General features: G+C 43.1%; 1 protein-coding gene across 1 annotated transcript; it reads right to left on the bottom strand.

The window, feature by feature from the left end:
* Positions 1 to 12,434: 12,434 nt before the first annotated feature.
* Positions 12,435 to 18,293, bottom strand: DMRTB1 (DMRT like family B with proline rich C-terminal 1). Its single transcript, XM_041483460.1, has 4 exons — positions 17,798 to 18,293; positions 16,116 to 16,348; positions 15,411 to 15,555; positions 12,435 to 12,505 (listed from the first exon to the last, which is right to left on the bottom strand). Exons 1-4 carry the CDS (start codon positions 18,291 to 18,293, stop codon positions 12,435 to 12,437), a joined length of 945 nt encoding a protein of 314 aa, XP_041339394.1.
* Between the last annotated feature and the right edge of the window lie 477 nt (positions 18,294 to 18,770).

Raw genomic sequence — 18,770 nt, 5'->3', positions numbered from 1 at the left:
CCCCAAACAAATCCACATCTGGACACAAATGACTCACTAATCCTATTAGAAAACAGCATTTCAGACCTGTGCTGTAGTCCAAGCTCCATCTGCATTCACAGCAATGTAATTTAGTCTTGACCCAGATTTAGAATAGATAAAACAGTGATGTAATGATAATATGAGCTAAAAATTATATCCTCATATGTATATATACAAATAAATAAGTAAATGCATAAAATATATACATTTCTTGGAAAACATTGCAAACTCCTCCCATAGCCTCTCAGTAGCAAAATCAAAGCATGTGGTTTGCACTTTTCTGGAACATTAAAATACCATTTCCTTCTTGACAGAAGAAATTCAGACTATGGTTGGCTTTATTTTCCCCAGAGCTGCTCAGAGTCATTGTGGAAATTTTCAGAAGTCTTGGAAGCACAGAGTTCTCCCTGGCACACCAAGCAGGATCAGTGCTCACAGGTTTGTGTTTGGACATTACTTTTAGAACCATTTCCAAGGATTTTTTAACTGGGCCTGAGGATGTGCCAAACAAGTGAAACTTATTACAGACTCAAGCTCCTAGCATGAGAATTATTTGAAAGGGAAAAAAATCTGCACTGGTTTTAATTTACAAAGAACAGAAACAGTCCTTTGGTTTCATTTTGATTGCAGATATTTTCAAGAATTATAATTTTTTATATATATATATATGACCTCTAAATGATGTTGGTCGTGTCAATGCAAGTGTTTCTTAAACATAAGTTTCTAAGCCAATGTGTGTTTATTTCCTCAACTCTTTCCCATGCAGTTATTTATTGGTTCGCTTTTTATTGGCGCCAAATGCAGTAACATTTTGGTAGCAGCACACAGTGACCACCAGAAAGGCAGGGATTATCCAGGCTGGATTATCTGACACCCAGCATGTGCATCAAGCCACTTCCAGGACATCTACCCTGACATAAAAGAACAAGTGGAAGATTCCTGAGCTGTGCTGAATGCTCACCTCATTCCTACAGCCACACTATGCCATCACTATCTTTATTTATTTATTTTTTATCATAATCACTTGGGCCTCTGGGTAATTGGAACAATTAGGGTGATTAATTGCATGTTTGTAATAAAAACAGAAGACCAGGGAGCGTTACATTACAGGCTAAATATTTTCAGAAAACCCTATCAGCTGGTAGACATAACAAATGCGATCAGTTCAATGCAACATGAAGCTGAGCACATTGTGCAAACTGGTTTGCTCTGGAACTTGAATCTCCTCAAAAGAAGCCAAAGTGTTTAAAAAAATAAACGAAGTCAGAGTGCACAGGGGGAAAAGAAATATTGACATGTGAGGCTGCTGTACTTCTAACATAAAGAAACACTGTTTTCCCTTCGGTCCTGTTATTGTCTAAATAGAAAGTGCAAAGCACGGGAAAGCGCACAACAAGGCAGAGTGCTCAAGGGAAGGTCAGGAGCTCGTGCTTGGAAGCAAGGAGTTACACTGAAAGGAAACTTGGAAAAGTACACAGCGGGGTACCTACAGAACCAACACATTCCTCACTGGCAGCAAGAGGGCAAACTAACCTGCCTGCCACTGCACTCAAACACCAAGGGTTTTGGAGAGGGAGGTCAAATCCAACAACAGAAGATACTCCCACTGAAAGTTTCATTTGTTGAAACTTCTCTTACAAATCCGGGCTCTCATCTTCTCCTCAACAAGATGCTACTGAAAGGCAGCTTCAATCCATGCCTCTTTCTGGATTTCCTTCCAACTAACCACCTGGTCTCCAAAGACCCACTTTAACTAAATGGGGTGTGAATGCTTACTTACACACACTTCCCAAAGGAGAAAGGAGAGTCAAGAACAGGCATTGCCCATCCCTGCCATGAAAGCTGTGCCAGCATATGGCAAAATGCCAAATTCCCTGTCAGGAAGGGGATCTCCCTCAGCTGTCACAGTGTTGTTATCGTGGCCATCCCCTTCCTGCCTGTCTCCTGAAGAATGTGACCACTGCCAGTGCTGTGCAGCTCAGATGGGCCCTGCAGGAAGGTGCAGGGCTCACAAGCCAGGGGATGGCTGCACACCGAGGCAGGCAGAACCCTGACAGCTCAGGAGCCACAGCTCCGGCCAGCACCTGCAGAGAGATGTCCAGGACTGGTTTGGAACATGGGACAGACATCAGTGACTCTACAGGATCTGGACCATGCTGCTCATCAGTTAAGAGTCTTATCTTTGGCTGAGCCCTCACCAGGCTCCTCTGTGAGCTGCACTATCAAATTTCTACATAAATAAAAAGCCAGCTTCTTATATTGCCCACACTCCCACATACCTGCCTGGTTACATGGAGAAAGTGAATAGTGAAAGGTTTTATGTTCCACTTGTATGATTGGAGACTTTGTGCTTTAACACAAGCACAGGGTCACAGGGCAGGAACAAGGTGTTTTCTTTCCAGTCAGCATGAACCTGACATTTATTACATGAGGGTTTTGTTCTATTTGTTTTAAGTCAACTGCATTTTAACTCAGTTCAACAATGCTGGAAAACCTGACAAAATATTCCAGAGTGTTTAATCAGCACGAATGGACAAACGTCCAAAAGTTAAAATAGAAGCATATTGCAGTTTGTTCTTTACACCAGTAGGTCTTTCTTGTTCCCTGACAAGCATTTGTGTCTCTGCCTTTGGGAAATCTGTCTTAAACATTTCTATTTAGTTGGAAAAAGTCTTTTCAGAGAAATGCCAATGTTTCTTGTGATTAATTATTGAAGAAATTGGCTTTTATTTTCAATTTAAATGTGGAATTTTTGTCAGGCTCATTAAAGTGCCAAGTCCTCACTTGTTTAAGAGAATAAGCAACATGAATCTGTAAGAGGAGTGGAGGAAAGTGGAGGAGTGCTGAACTACACATCATGAGTATTTCTGTACATACCCTTCAGAAGGGACCTGTATTTTCCATATGTGTTTCCAGGTATCACCACATTCAAGTGAAACAAACAAACAAAAAAATGGGCAAAATTAAAGGACTGGCAATCCCAAACAGGTTAAACTCCAAACTTCTGAAGGCATTTTCTTGCATTTTCCCTGGGAGTCTCAATTACTACACAGGGGTAAGGAGAGGGACAGACTAAATACATACACAACACACACACACACACGTATAGACTACATATTAAAGCTCTGAATTTCCTTCCCTTAGCTCCAGGTTGTTACTTTTCAACACAAATAAATTTGTTGTAGGTGGGAAGAACCATCCTTCTCCAGCTTAGACCAAACTTTGCATTCAAATATCCAGTTTGTTATGGGGATATTGACTTTGGTTTGCTCACTGCAGAAAAGGCAGAGAAATGCTTAGTCCTTTAATGTTTCAGTATTAATTCACCAGTTACAGAGAAAAGTGTTCTGAAGGCCATGGAGCTCTGGCTTCATGTAAAACCAAGGTCCAGAAAAATTAATATAATCAACAACAACCAGTTCAGTCAGAACTTCTGCAAACATTAGAATCGTTAATGAATATTTGACTTAAATGGTTATTTCTAAAAATGCAAAGCCATTTCTATTAATTTCTCACTTATTATTCAGTACCCTACTCCTAACACATTTATATCTTGTAAAATGCTCCTCAGCAAGGAATAGAAAGATAGCTAAAAATTCTGCTTACAAAACAAGACAGTTTTGTAAACTGTAAAATATACAGTAGCTCTGTTTAATGGGTAGCATTCTAAAACAATTTGAATTTTGAATTAAATTTGCTACTTGATGTTGCTCACACACATGAAAAATTAACCACCTATTGGAAAAGATCTATTTTCCCAATCAGGACACTAAAACCAGCCTCTCAAACATGAGCTTAATTATGTAAATATACACAGTATCTATTCACACAGATACTATTCCCTGAGGATACATCACTTTGTGGAAAATTAAAAATTACCTTTTGGTGATTCAGAAATTATCCTTAGAGAAGATACTAGTCTGGCCTCTTCATTTCAGTTACAGCTCAGGTTGAATAATTTTATCACCAGTCACTCAAAAACCTGCAGATTATCCACTCTAAACACACTTTGATTATTTTAGCTGCTCAGCAACCTGGTCTAGTGGAAGATGTCTCTGCCCATGGCAGGAGGGTTGGACTAGATGACCCTTTGAAGGTCCCTTCCAACCCAAACCATTGTGTGATTCTGTGACACGATGCAGCTCACACAAAGTCAGACACTTCAGACCGCATCAGTTTGTTGTGTGTTCTCCAAAGAATCTCATTCCTGCTCCTGCTGAGGAACTGCCCCTCACCATCACCATGCATGTGTGTTTTATGCTTTTACAAGGATTCTATTGAAAATGGTAAATTCTGCTTTGGAATCTTCCTTACAGAGTAACACTGCTGGGATATTCCAGCTGAACATTTCCTCTGTCCTTGGCCAGAGATATTTACAGTTTTGCTTTCAGGATCACACACTGCTCTTCTCCTAGAGAACAAACATCTCGTAACGTTCTGAGCCTGCATTCTGGTCATAGCACAATGTACAACTTTCCTTGTGTATTTTGAGAGCTAGCCTGTGTTTTTCTTGCCTCTCACTGCACATCTTTCCAAAAGGAACTAAATTCACTGGATGAAACACTGGCCCTCCAACTGCAGTAATTTGCTTTGCAAGTTTCTGGTTTCTTCACCAAATTTATTTCTCTCAGCTGTGGCTCTCATTTAGATGTAAAAGATTTGTATTTGCAAGAAGAAAGTCTTGTGTCTGGTATGGATGAAGTCAGTCTTGTAGAACTGCTGTGCTTGAGTGTATCAGAAGACATAGCGTAGGAAATCACACTTGAAATACATTAAGTGGAGAAGTGAACTGTGGCCAATATTAAATACATTTGTGTGACTGCTACAAGGTCCCCATTGGGTCTTTGTAGGCTCTGAGTCCCATTTTGTCTGGTTTTCCCTGCTGGAGATCCCACTACACTGTGATACATTCTAGCTCTGTTTCTGCAAAGATTCTTCATTTCCTCATTCTCTCACTCAACTCTGAAAACAGAACGCCTTTTTCTTGGAAGGGAGGTTCATAGAAAAAGAAATTAAAACTGCCTTTAATTATAACCTGCTGCTCTAGAACACTAGCACAAAGAACACCATGCACACCAAGTCTGTACACAGGCTGTGCTTCCACAGGTTTCTGTAATTTAAACAGTTATTAGACATAATTTTTCTGCAAACATTTCAAGTCCAAAAAAGGTTAAGACCATTGGTCTGACAAAACAGAGACAAGAAGATAATTAACTGCCTGACTTTACTCAGTAGGACTGAGGTCAGGTATTGAACAAAGCCTTCCTGACTCAGCTTCAACTACTACAGCACCCTGCCTCATGAATCACCCACTAAGAGCCAGCTTATTTAACATCTACTTAGAATCTGTATTATTTAAACACTGTAATAATCACTAATCAATTTGACAAGCTTGAGCTTAGAGGGGGAAAGCCTGAAACTTGGTATAAAAATATCTTTGACCAATTCTTTTCCTACAGTTACACAAAGAAGTTAATTTCTTTATATTTCTATATAAATATCTGTAACTCTCATGCAGAGAGGTCCTCAAAAACAGAGACTTGAACTGAGGGGAACACAATCATTCTGAAACAAATGGACAGTCCTGAAGGCACAGTACTCTCCTGCTTGCAGTGCCCTTTCTTATAGCACTGGGTCTTTTCAGCAGGAAGACTGAAAATTGCTTATCCCAGAAGGCAAGTGCCTTCTTGAGCTCCAGTCCTTTCTGTGGCTCCAAGAGCACTTTGGATTATCTATTGCATGAAACATACATTTCACCTCAATTTCTTCAACATAACCCACCTGCATGTTTTCAAGAGAAACTTGCTTACTTGGTTTAAACTTAGAGAGTAATGGGAAATTCACACCACCCTGTTGGCAATCTGTTCCCCTGGTTACCTCTTTTCCTCTAAAATTTCACTTTTGAACTTGGAAACTGGTGCCAACAAGCCAGATTTGTTCAGCCAGTATGAAGCACTGTAAAGACATAAATTGGTCTGAAAGAGTCAGATTTCATTTGACCTTGAATCTTGGACTGTAAGTTCAACATGAATCAGCACAACTCTCATTAGTGCTAAACGTCCATTATAGCTAAATTTAGGTCCAAGGAATCCAAAATCATGAATAACTGTGTTGAACTACTTAAAAGATAACAGCATTCTAAGTTAAGTCTTAAATGTTTCCCTTTCCTGTTTTTATGCTACAGATTTGGTGGTTTTTATATTTAGACTTCTCAAATTGAAAGAATAGTCTGAAAGCAAGAACTTTTTTAGTGGGTGTCAAATATAAAGCTGTATCAAGTATGGGTAACGTCTTTTGGGCTTGTTTTATACTGTGAAAGTCAATCCCATCCAAAAATGCCATCCAAAACTTGGGTTTAACTGTAGTTATCACTCACAGCCATCCTGCCACCATGACTGGCTTGGCCTGGGCACACATCTTCCCTGGAGCACTGTCAGAGGCTGTTTGCTCTGCCCCGGTGAACAAACACCAAGGGACCTCGGGATAACCTTCTCCACGGGAATTTTCCCCTCAGCACCACCAAGGCTGCAGAGCAGGTTGCCAACAGGGTGGCGTGAATTTTCCATTACTGTAAGCGTAAACCAAGTAAGTAACTTTCTCCAGAAAACATGCAGGTGGGTTATGTTGAAGAAATTGAGGTGAAATGTATGTTTCATGCAATAGATAATCCAAAGTGCTCTTGGAGCCACAGAAAGGACTGGAGCTCAAGAAGGCACTTGCCTTCTAGGATAAGCAATTTTCAGTCTGCCTGCTGAAAGGACCCAGTGCTATAAGAATATTCTGAGTTGGAAGAGCCCCACAAGGACCATGGAGTCCAGTTCATAAGGGACTGGCCCATGCAGGGACAGACCCGCAGCCTTGGAGCTGGCAGACCCCGCTCTGAGCAGCGGAGCTCACAGCAGGGCAGGTTGCGAGCGAGCAGCGCTGCCACAGCACGAAGCCATCGCCGGCCTCTACCCAAACCTCTGCCCACACTGAGGAAGTCCGCACCATGTCTGGCTACCACGACAGCAAAACTCCATGGGACTCACGACTCAACCCCCGAGCCTGTACCTGTTTGCCCAGCGGCGTGAAAGGACGGTCCATTACAGCAGAGCCGAGGCGGGGCCCGACACCGTCAGGGAGCGCGGGCAGGACCGGGAAGAAGCCGTTCCCTCATGAGGCGGGAGCGCCATAGCCGCGGCTTCGCCAGCGACCCCTAGCGGAGGGCCGGCCCCATTCCCTCTTCTCCGTGAGTAAAACTCCAAGGAAACGAACCGGGATTCTGATTTCCCATCTCCCTCCACAGCGCTCCATTGAAGTACGCCGAGTGCTTTGCTTGGGAAGGTGAAAATTGTTATCCCTCTCGACCATTTTTTGAGGTTTGGCTCAGATTCATTTGTTGCAGCGGCCATGAAAAGTTGTGATGAGGTGTTTTGAGGGAAAGCAAAGGGAAGCTGCGGCTGGGACAGCGGGGAGGGTGGCCCAGGCGGGTGTGGGCTCTGCACGACCCCGCAAAGCTCCGGCTCTGAGGGCTCCAGCCCCGGCGTGCCTTTGGAGACAGGAGGGAGGATGTGTGATCCCAGCGCTGAGGGACATCGGGAAGCGAGGAGCCATTTCACAGCGTGTGGTGCTCCAGGAGGAAAGGGATGGGAAAAATCAGCCATCTGCAGGTACACGAGGCTTTTGAATTTGTGGAATTTAAGTGTATATTTACTGTTGGAAGAGTATGAGAAACAGTCGATTTGCACCTTGATCAAAAGAATACATTTCTTAATGAAAAACAGAGCGTTTTGTAAAAAAAAATATGGGAAGGTTCTCCCGGGGAACTATGGTTGTTATTTAAACCACATTCTCTGGAAAGAAGAAGAATTCTGTAAAAAAGAAATGTTTTGTATTTGCTGTAGCTTATGTGGCTTGAGCACTTTTGTGTCCTTTGTACCAGTAAGGCTATAAAACCCTGACAGTAATTATTAAATGAAAACAGAAATGCCTCCACTGAAGGCAGTCGTGTAAAATAATAAAAATAAATAAATAAATAAATAAAACCTGTGTGAAATCACACAGACCCACAGGGGATCACCCTATGTAATCAGCAGCAAGGTCACCACTAATGTTGCCTGGCTGAGGAGAAGATCCAAAGAACCAGCAAGAAGAAACGAGAACAATGTTACCTGTTGTAAGTAAAAGTAATGCCAAAATAAATCTGGTTTTTGTAGGGGCCCTTTCAGAATTGTTGAAGCCAAGCTTACTTGTGTATGATAAGATGTGCATGTAAGGATACATGGAAAAGTCAAATGCACAAGGTGGGTGTGCGGACATGGCACTGCCTGGGCATCTGTGGTAGATCTGGGCTGCAGTAAAACAGGCAGGCAGTCCCTCTCTGATTTCAGGAACAGTTTCCACAAAGTCTCTCTTTACATTTGGATTTCTCCCTTACATTCTGGCAAGCTAAGCAGAGACATAACTCTGTGACTAATGCTAATGCTGCAGTAGTAAAATATTGGGGGAAAAAAATGGGAAAAGCAGACCCACTTGCCTACAAGAATGATTTAATTAAAGTTTTCACTGTTCTAAAATAGTTATGTTTCACATCGTAAAGAATTTTTCTGTCATGAAAACTATTTTTTTTAAGGGGAAGGAGATTTTTCTTTGCTGCAAGCTGACTTCATTGGTAAGTAATTAAATATTTCTTTGGATTGCAGTTCAAAATTAATTACTCATTAATGTGGAAAAACCAGCTTTAGTCTTGCTGTGGATTCAGAGGTTTCCAACTGCGTGCATCTAATTCCAAGAAGAAAAAAAATCCTAGAAGGAGTATTATAATTACTGTCATATGAAAACCTGCTTCAGTCCAGATGTAGAAGCCAATAGCCCGAGAGTGTTAACACTGAGCAGTCTGCTGCAGGGAAATGACAGATGAATCCTATATATGTTTGCAGAATGGACATATTATACTATCCTTCTAGAATCTCTCTTGGGTTTGTTTTTATTTTTCTAAAGCTCCTAAAAAAAAACCAAAAAAACCAAACAAACAAAACCCCCAGAACTACAGTCTGAGAGATTTGAGTGTAACAGACACCTCTCCATAAAATCTGGATCCTAAACTTATATACCTACCCAATGCTGTCCACATTCTCTACCCTCACAAGGAATTCCACTGAAAGTATTGAAATTAGTGGTGGGAGTAAATGTTAAAGAGCTGGCTCCTAATTCCAGGTTTTCTCCTTCAAGGAACAAACAAGAGCTTGTGGCTCCCCAGGGACTCGCAGCAAGGACAGGGAATTGTCACAAGTGTCAGGTGTTAGGAATCACACCTTCAGAAGTCCAGCTCAAGGGAGTGAATCCTCAGAAATCTGAAAACAGTGATGATGACAACTGCATATATGCAGATTTCCTACTGCAACCAGTAGCAGCTTCTATGCAAAAAGATTTCAGAAGCAACAAGAATCCTTTCCTTTTCCTTCACAAATTTTATTAATTCAACCAAAGTCTGTGTCAATTCAGCCTTAATAAAAAACAATAAAATTCTGGGATGATTTAGGCTGGAACAACCTCTGAGTGACTTGTCTGATCCAAATAATTCCATTTCAGTCCAAACTGATTTCATTATCCCTAAGTCATTTATTTAAATAAATGGAGTCAGAAGAGATCACAGAGTTTAATTATTGGAAACACTGGTTGGCACTAAGTTTGGAATTAAAATTGCTCACTTTGAAGTCCTTAAGTGCACAGTATGACAACACCAGTTGTCAAGGAATGGTTTTTTCCTTGGTGAAAAAGGATAAGCTGAACACAAAGTGGAAGAATGAAACCTTGAATTATCCATGTAAGATAGTTCATCCTGTCAGCTGGAGAGTCACCCACTTTCAATTCTCTTACCAAGTCATTTACATCTCTAGGCAGGGATAGGTGCAAGAACTTGGGGACAAGTGTCCTGAAATGTACAAGTCTGAAATGACACCACACAGAGTTTGACTGATGACAGGATTAAGTATATTAAGCAGGATTGGCCTCACTGTTTTTCTACAGCTGTAGGAACAGAGTCCTAAGCTGTACCAAGGGAAATTTTGGTTGGTTATTAGGAAAAAGTCTTTAATGAAAGAGTGATGAAGTACTGGAATCATCTGCCTGGAGAGGGGCAGTCACCATGCTTGGATTTGTTTAAAAAAATATTGGATGTGGCACTGGGTGCCAGGGTTCAGCTGAGCTGTTAGGGCATGGGTTTGACTCAATGATCTTAAAGGTCTCTTCCAACCTGGTCATTCTGGGATTCTGTGAAAATCACCTGACCCTTTACCCCAGTCACCTTCTTTTCCTTCAGGTGTATAAAGTAGCAAGGTTTGGTAATGGTTTTGCAGCTGCTCTGCCACACCTGATATGTTCTAAAACTGACTTTAAACCCGCCCCCCCCTCCCCCCCCCCAGTAATCAACTTCTCCATCTTTTTAGTTTAGTTGCCTTTCTCTGGCTCTTTCTTGAACTACTTCCCTCTGCAGATGCCCATTCATCTGCAGCTCCCTTGCGGAATGCCAGATCATCCTTCCAGCAGCCAAGGGAAAGCCTTTGGTTCACTTGATGGTAGTTCAGAAAGATGGAGGAAAAGGAAAATAAGGAGTTTGACTTGGCAGTCTGGAAGCAGTCACTGGCCCAGTAAAACAGAGAACAGTGCTGTATGTGCAGTGTATCTACAGTGACTGTGCATTACAGTCAGTGAAATGGGCTGGGATCCACCTTGCTTTGAGATTTAAGGAGTAATACAACACTGAATATGACTTTAGAAAAATATCTGGGAAGGAGCTGGTTCAAGTATTCATCCTGAATATTGCTATTTTTATATTTATTTAAATAATTATGTTATAAAAACCAAATCCTCTATCCACAGAGGAACCTGTTTTGTGAGCACTGCTGGTATTTCTGTTTGTAGATTATTTTATTTTGAAAAGAAAGAGGTATCCAGAGCTTTCCATGCAGACAGAAGTTCTGGAACACTCAGAGAAGCAAAGATCTATTGTAAATCTAAACTATAACAAGCTGTACATCAGATTCTTTCCTACAGATAAATGAGTTTTTCTCGTGGCAGTTCTAAATTTGCCACTTTCACTTTTTTGCCAAAACTGTGCTGCAAAGCATTCCAGCAGATCACCTACTACATTAAACAAAAGATAAATGTTCAGCTTAGCAGAACTTCTTTCCTTCTTACAAATATCAGAAAAGAAGTCTGTTTATTTTACTGCGCTCACCTCTACAGAAGCAGAAAGATGTAGGAAAAAATACTGAGGCCTAAATCTCTCTCCAGACAAGTCTGTTACACAGAGCTGCTCAGGGCAACATATGACATTTGGCTAGAAAAATTACATGCAGACACACATCAAACCATAACAACAGTTTAATGCATCTTTTTTAATTATACAAAAGTCCCACCCCAATTATTCAAACATTAACAACTGATCTGCTTGATACAAAACCAATTAATCCAGGAAAAAACAGTAGAGGAATATGCCATTCATTTTTAATTGAAGATTATCATTGACAATCATAGTATGGATGGATTTGACTAATTATTATTGTAACTGGTGTTTTGTCCTGGGCAAATCTCTCCACACCTTGGCTATGCCACAGTGCACTTCCAGTACACACGTGTAAAACTGTCTACAGGAGCCCTTTAGAAACAAACAGTACTGCTCAGTTTCAGCTGCCCTGAGTTAAAGAACACTGCAATCATGGATAAATCATCAAGGACATTCAAAATGTCAGATGTGAAGCTTGTGTGACAAGAGGTGATCCCAAATAACTTTGTCCCCAACCTACACAGAAGGTGCCTTAGAGGACCCAGAAACAATGAGGAGGCACCAGGCCTTTCAACACATTCCTGCTGTGTCCTTCCAGACAGCACCCACCCTTCCCTCCCCTGCTCAATCACATTCCTAGGCAGCCAAGTGCATCAGCAACCCAGGCTGTCTTCTCATCCTCTCTCACACAGTCTTCAGGCTCCACATCACTGAACTCTTCTGTAACATTCAGAACCAGATTTCCTTCGTAGCAAACTGATACAAACAACATCTTTGTGACTGCTGTCACGAACGTGAAAATGCTGCAGAGTGCACGTGGCTCAGAGACCATGGTCTGGGAGCCAGGTAACCTCAGCAGAGGAACAAATTCAGAGTCATAATCATTCGTTGCTTCCACTGAAAAACCTTTTAGGAACATGGGCTTTGTGGTGCTTGGGAGGCAGAGCTGTGAGCCTGGTAGCTCGAACATTGATCATAAAGTGAGGCACGGGACTAATCCCCTTCTAGCTGTTGTGACTGCTCAGTGATTAAGTGTCACTCTACCCTCATTAACTAACACTCAGAAATGAAAACAGTGCTGCCTGCTCTCAGCTCTTCTCCAGCCCATTTGTTGTGTATAATAGACAGATTGGTCTCTTCTTGTTTATTCTGGGGAAGAAGGAGGTTGGCCACATTCGTGAACCACCCCTGAATCCTCACTGTCAGCTTCAGTGGCTAAAATGAAGAATAGAAAAATGTCAGAGTTAAACACAAAGTAGCAGAAATCCCAAGCCCTCCGTTTCAGTTCTTGTTACACCTGGAATCAATCATATTTCCACATTTGAAGCTGCACTGGAATAGAAGTATGAGGCAGACACTTCTGCCCACTTACCCACAGTGAACCTATGCCATGCCTTTTTAACACTCTTGTGAATTCTCAAAGGCCTCAACAGACTGATTCATAATCCATTTTCAAATCCAACTAGGGATTTTTATTTTATAAAGTATTTACTTGGCAATTTGCATTAAAAGCTCCCTCATCTCTTCAAAGGCAACGTGGGTTTTGGTTTTCTGTGGCTTGCTCTTTTAGAAAGCCAACCATTTACAATCAGAGTTTACTATCAGATGCTGTACTGGCTGTTTTACTGGACATACCTTGTGTTTATTTTGTCAAATCTCTGTAACATGACCAATCAATACTGCATGGAATTGTGTAACAACATGTCTGTACTTCACACCACCCCTGTAAACTGAACTGGCTTCATTAACTCAAATCTTTCTGCAAGCATCTTCTACCCTAGGCTTACTTCAGGTAAGCCTTGGAGTTTTTAATTTTTTGTTTTCATCTGAGATTTCCTTCTGGGCAGAGATCACAGATACTTGTCCTCACCAGCTGTCACCCTGCTAGGGCTTTCTATATCCATCTTCCTGCAACAGTTTTGCCAGAAAGCCCATTTCACCTCAGTTCTGGAAGTTTCTGGAGAAAGGATGTTCCCAAGTTTAACTGCAGGTTGCAGTCAGTTCCATTTTGAAAAAAAAAAAAGACATTATGCAATCCAAACACATCCTTATGCATTACACATTACAGCTTTTCTCTTTTTTCAAGCATCTTGAATTCCAGAAAGAATTTATTAGCTTCACTCTTCCCTTTACATCTGCATCTTCTGCTGCCAGGCTATTTTGTATGACCTCATGCAGAATTATCCCCCCTCACTGGGTTACAATTGCAAATTCCTACATATCCTGGAGCACAAATGCTATGCAATAGAATTAATTTCTACTTTCTCCATAGCACTAAGGAAACTGGATTGTTCTCTGAGCAACACAATCCATGATGCATTGTTTCCTATGGCACTGTGCCTGGGCTGTGATTTCCCTGGTGTGTGTTAAGGGCTGAGGTCATTAGATGGCATTTTGCTCCCTGGGGGAGGCTGCTCTACTGATGTTTCTTCTCCAGTTGGCTGTTTTCATCAGTTTTTGGCCAGTACAGCTTCACTCTACCAATGCGGGACTGGATTTCCTCCGTTTCCCTCACACACTACTGTAACTTCACCATGTCCCCCATGCTGTGTGCTACTCCCAGTTCCTTCCCTTCCCTCAGAGTCCAACAGAAAAGCTACATGTTCTCTGCCACTGCAGCATCCCCCAGATTTTTGTCCCCTCCAAATCACAAAGCCCATTAATCCTCACATAAGCTTCCTGATTTGCAGGCTAGCCCTTGTTTTCCTCTCTTCCCCTCAAATTCAGCCCATATTACTTCACCTCCAGCGCACCAGTATCTCCTACACACTGCCTTTATCAGCATCTTACAATAACTTCACATTTCTACAATGTCTGTACACCCCCACCCTGCCATATTCTCCACATTCCCCTTGTCCAGCACATCTCCTGCTTCCTTTCCTTCGGCTTTCCAGCCAGACAAGGAGCAGGGATGCCCCGAGTGCTCGGGGGATGTTCCCCACTGCTGGGCTGACTGGCAGGCACTTGGTGGCTGGCCCAGGGACACTCACCCCAGTCAGGGACTGAGAGCACAGTGACAGCCAGCCCTACACACAACGTGGCTGCAAGCAAATGCTTCAGTGGGAGGCATCTGCTTCCCTTGTACATCAACATTGTGTAGGCATGTGATCACAACAGATATGTTTGGCTGAAAATAGCTAATGGGTTGAAGAGTTATGAGAGGACTGACATTAACAGAAAATGAGGCTGCACGAGCCTTATGTTGTTGAGAAATCAGGCCAAAAAACCCCAATTTATATTTTATCCCACATAACCACCACCATCTTTTCAGTTCAGATGAGATCATTCTACTTCTCTTATATCTCCTCCCTCTTAATTTTTCAGTTGGTGATTATTGTAATCTATTTCATAAACAGTTCACTTAATGATTTTTTTGTTCTGATGTTCAAGAAGAGAAAGAAAGTTATATTTAGCTGCATTTTTAAAAATTTAAAATTAAAAAAAATAAAACTGGCTATTTACACATCCAGTATTAGTGGTTAATTCTCTGAGCAGCTCTACCCTCTTGTGGTCACAGCTTAGCTGCAGCCAAATGAAAAACTTGCTAATATAATCACAAATATGTCCACATGTAGGCACAGTACATGAAAGAGACCTAAAATAGAGGGGCACAAAGACTTAATCTATGACAGAAATTTAAAATCCTGTTGGAATCAGAGATTCTGAAGATTCAATCTTTCTTTTCCAGCAATTAAAATCTAGGATTTTCTTAGGAACAAGAAATTTTGTATTATTCATGGTGTTAGTCTGCATTGTTTTTTAACAATTTGTCTAAATTGAAATACAGCCAAATAATTTTTAATATATGCCCTGCACACTAGCTATGTAGAGAAATATTTTCTTTTTGAGAACATCAACAGATCATTTTCTGGAATAGCTCTGAGTCCTGGGGCCTTTGACACCTGCCTAAGACTGAGGTGCTTGTCGTGTAGAAAGCCCAGGCACGCCAGGCTGCCTCCCCTAGGTCAGACCCTCCCACAGCTCTTCAGTCTGGCCCAGGAGTCAGGACTTCAGGCCTGGCTTCAATCACAGCGGTCAAAACTAGCTGGGATCAGGGTCTCCTGGGTTTCCATCTCTCTGGTTAGATATTGAAACCAGGTTAACAGTGACTCTCTCTTACCATGCACTTCCTTGGTTGTTTCAGCCAGGATGTTCAGTGAAACCGGAGCTGGGATGTAATGAATCCCTGTCAGAAAACCTGGTGGGATGAACTGACGCAGAGGAGTGTAGTATCCCTGAGGGAAATCTCCAGCTCCATCTGGAACCTGGGGAAACACATCAAGCAGATCACCTTCCATCTAAAGACTCTATCCAGGATACACCTGCATTATCAGACCATTTCTGGGTTTTTGTCCATATGCTGCCATGTCAGTGCACATACTGGCACGTGGAAAGCCTGTGCACAGGATAATGTGCTGCAGCTGAGGAGCAAGAACTTCTCAGACCATGTCAGAGCAAAACTGACCCTTTTAAGTCCTTGCCACCTGTTCTAGCATCTTATTGGAGTAGCTGGTTTAAGCCAGAAGCAGCCATCTTCTTTCTCAGTAATCCCTAAAATGTGACAGGGAATTTCTAAACAAGCATAATAGATCTATTGTTTATTGTCTTGAGGAAGATCACTCTACCTTAATATCAACTGATGAATTGTACTGAAAGCAGGTCAGATTATTAACATCATCATTTGCTAATGTTTTCTTCAGTGCAATGTATCAAACTGCTATGAAGTAACTGATAAGGAGGATGACTCTTCATGGTTACTTCAACAGAGAGAAGACAGCTAAAATAAAGCAGTATTAGCAGAGGTAGTTGAAAGCGTGCTACTCACTGATACAGTGGTTGCATTCCCTGGCACATAGCTGCTAGGAATGTGTCGGAATCCTCTCTGAAGTGATATCCCTGGAGGTGATGGTGCTTCCCCACTGCTTGACTCATTGATGGCAAATCCCAGGGAAAATGGGTGGTAAGGATATACCCCAGAACACCCCGGGTACACTTTTGGGATTTCTCTCTCCAGGTATTCTGGGTTGACAGTGTATTCTGGAGGAAAAGCAGGGTGAGCTAGGAAACAATGAGAAAAGGACAAAATTATCCATGTAATTTATAGAATTATGTAGAAGTAACTGTAGGAACTTTTCTGTCTTGTGTACTGTGAAGTTTGTCCTTAGTAAAGCACTGGCTGCAGAATCCTTTCAGTACATCAACAAGAGCGAAACAACCTACTTTAACTTTTGACTCTAGTAGTACTTCAAACAAAATTCCACAGAAATAGCAGAGTTCTAACTTTCTAGCATTCTAATAATGCAATCCTATCTGTCACTTCTTAGGTTAATTTACAGCACACTCAGTTTTAGGGTCATACACAAACAATCAGAAGCAGAAATCAGTTCACTTTTTCTCTTGCATCTTGAATTTTATATGGCCTCTCTGAAGTCTTAGGAAAAAGAGTGGCTGTTTGAATGTGAACAGGGTCCTTCCTTCTGCCCCATCCTCCAGCTGGCAGAGAAGGCAAAGAATTTCCTTTGAAAGGTTTATTTCTGGAGTACTATAATTTGTGCCTAATCTTTCTTTGAAGTTGGTCAGCAGATTAGAAATGTTGAGGGAAGGACTAACAGACATCTGTACAGCTACTGTCATCTATAACCATACTTTTATTCCAAAACAAAGATAGAAAGGGTAAGTTATTCACAGTATTCTCTGGGAACTACAGATGTCCAAAATAAGTCTTCTCAGGACAATATTTTGTCTTGCAGGCTGCCAGCTCTCCAGAGGCTCAGATTCATGACTACTGCAGTCAGTAAGAATTTCTGTAACATTCATATAGTAATAGAATGGAGTTACTATAATGAATTAGACAAGTCACATTAAAGACTCTATTAAAGGAAGCTGTTGAAGAGATGACAGACCATACAACTGCTCCACCTGAGAAGTTTATGCCCTGCTCTTAAATACCAAATGCACTTTTACATCAAGTCATCCCAGCCAAATTTTGTTTTCAGTACAGGTATGAATTAAGGTGAAAAGGTCTTTTACTTTTACAGTACTAGCATAAAATGCTACCTACAGACAGCTGCAGCAGCACCTTACCTATTTACATGCCATCTCTGAGCTTTTTAGCATTTTTATTGCTGGAATTTTGTGCCTGTGAGTTTATAAACACTGTGACAGCACTCAGAGAAAGAAGCGGAGCAGATCCAGTTTTGCTGCACTCCCAGACTAACTTCCCTCTCAGTGAAAAGCCACTTTGCTTAAGCCTCGAGCTCGCAAGGGGCGGCGAGGCCGAGCACGTTGTTCCCGCCCAGCGCTGCCAAGCTGCCAGGGACGGGATGAGGCTGCAGAGCCGCCATGGCAGCCCAGTGCCCTCCGGGGAAGGAGGGCGGGACAGAATACAGGAGCGGCTCTCCGGGCAGCCGGAGCCTGAGGAATCCCCGAAATGCACAAGTGGCGCCTTTGACAGGGGAAAGAGAACAGAGGGAGATGCTGGGAAGAGGCTCTGGGACAGGTCCTTACCGTCGTCCCTGAAGGGAGGTGGCGGTGGCGCCCAGCATGCCGTGCCCTTGCCGCCGCTGTCGGGCTGCGCGCCCTTCTTCCTCTCGTGGCTGCAGTGCTCGGGACCTCCGTCCTCCCGCGCTGCTGCCCCACGGCCCTCGCCCGACGGAACGGGCTCCGCGCCCGCCCTGGCCGGCGGCTCCGTCTCCTGCTGCCTCAGCGCCTTCTGGGCTGCCATGATCTTCTGGCGCTCGGTGATGAGCGAGCATTTCTCGCACAGGCACAGCTTCCAGCGGCAGTGCCCGGCGTGGCCCTTGACGGGCACCACGAAGCCGTGGTTGCGGCACCGGGAGCACTTGGGTGCCCTCAGTGCCTTCGCCGTGGCCTCGGCCGCCTCCATGGCACCGCAGCGACCGCCCGAACTCCCTGTCAGCCCCTCCCCGTCCTCTGGGCTTTTATAGGGGACAGGGGCCTGCCCGGCATGTAACAACCCGGGCCGGGGGGCAGGAGAACCCATAGCAGCGGGTGGGGAGCGCCCTGGGTCCTGCCCTGCTCCTGGCACGGCTCCCCCGGGCACCCCCTGCGGCCTTTGGTGCGGGCGGGAGCCGAAGCCCAGCATGGGGGGCTGAGCCTGCAGGAGCTGCGGGGGGCGCGGGCCCCACGGGCGGGTACATCGCCCTGTGCTGGTGCTCGCGGGGGTGGGGGGTTTGGATGGACCCGGTGTGCACGGATACAAATGTGCTGTCCCTTACAGTAGTGCCCTAAAAGATAATTTTCCCTTTTGGCACTTCAACATCTGCACCCATTTTCACACCCCTCATGCATTCGGTTTTAATATGCACGGGACTACAGTCCCGTTTTGTTTCCAATTTGCAGCATGCTTCTCTTGATGAGGAGGAGTGACTGCCTCAGCAGAAAAAGAACACTTTCATCATTCTGTTTTTCAAAAGAAGCTACTAAGATGAAGGTGGAAAGCATATGTTATTCCAAAGAC

This window comes from Pyrgilauda ruficollis, unplaced genomic scaffold (genome assembly GCF_017590135.1).
Source record: "Pyrgilauda ruficollis isolate IOZ18807 unplaced genomic scaffold, ASM1759013v1 scaffold6, whole genome shotgun sequence".
NCBI lineage: Eukaryota > Metazoa > Chordata > Aves > Passeriformes > Passeridae > Pyrgilauda > Pyrgilauda ruficollis.
The sequence above is the reverse complement of the archived record's forward strand: the minus strand, read 5'-3'. Positions and strand labels throughout refer to the sequence as shown.

Coding starts and splice junctions, on each gene's coding strand:
- DMRTB1 (XM_041483460.1), bottom strand. CDS start 18,293: ATGGGTTCTCCTGCCCCCCGGCCCGGGTTGTTACATGCCGGGCAGGCC. Junction 16,349..17,797: donor ACCTCCCTTCAGGGACGACG/GTAAGGACCTGT, acceptor ATTGTTTCCTAG/CTCACCCTGCTTTTCCTCCA. Junction 12,506..15,410: donor AACAACCAAGGAAGTGCATG/GTAAGAGAGAGT, acceptor TCTTCATTTTAG/CCACTGAAGCTGACAGTGAG.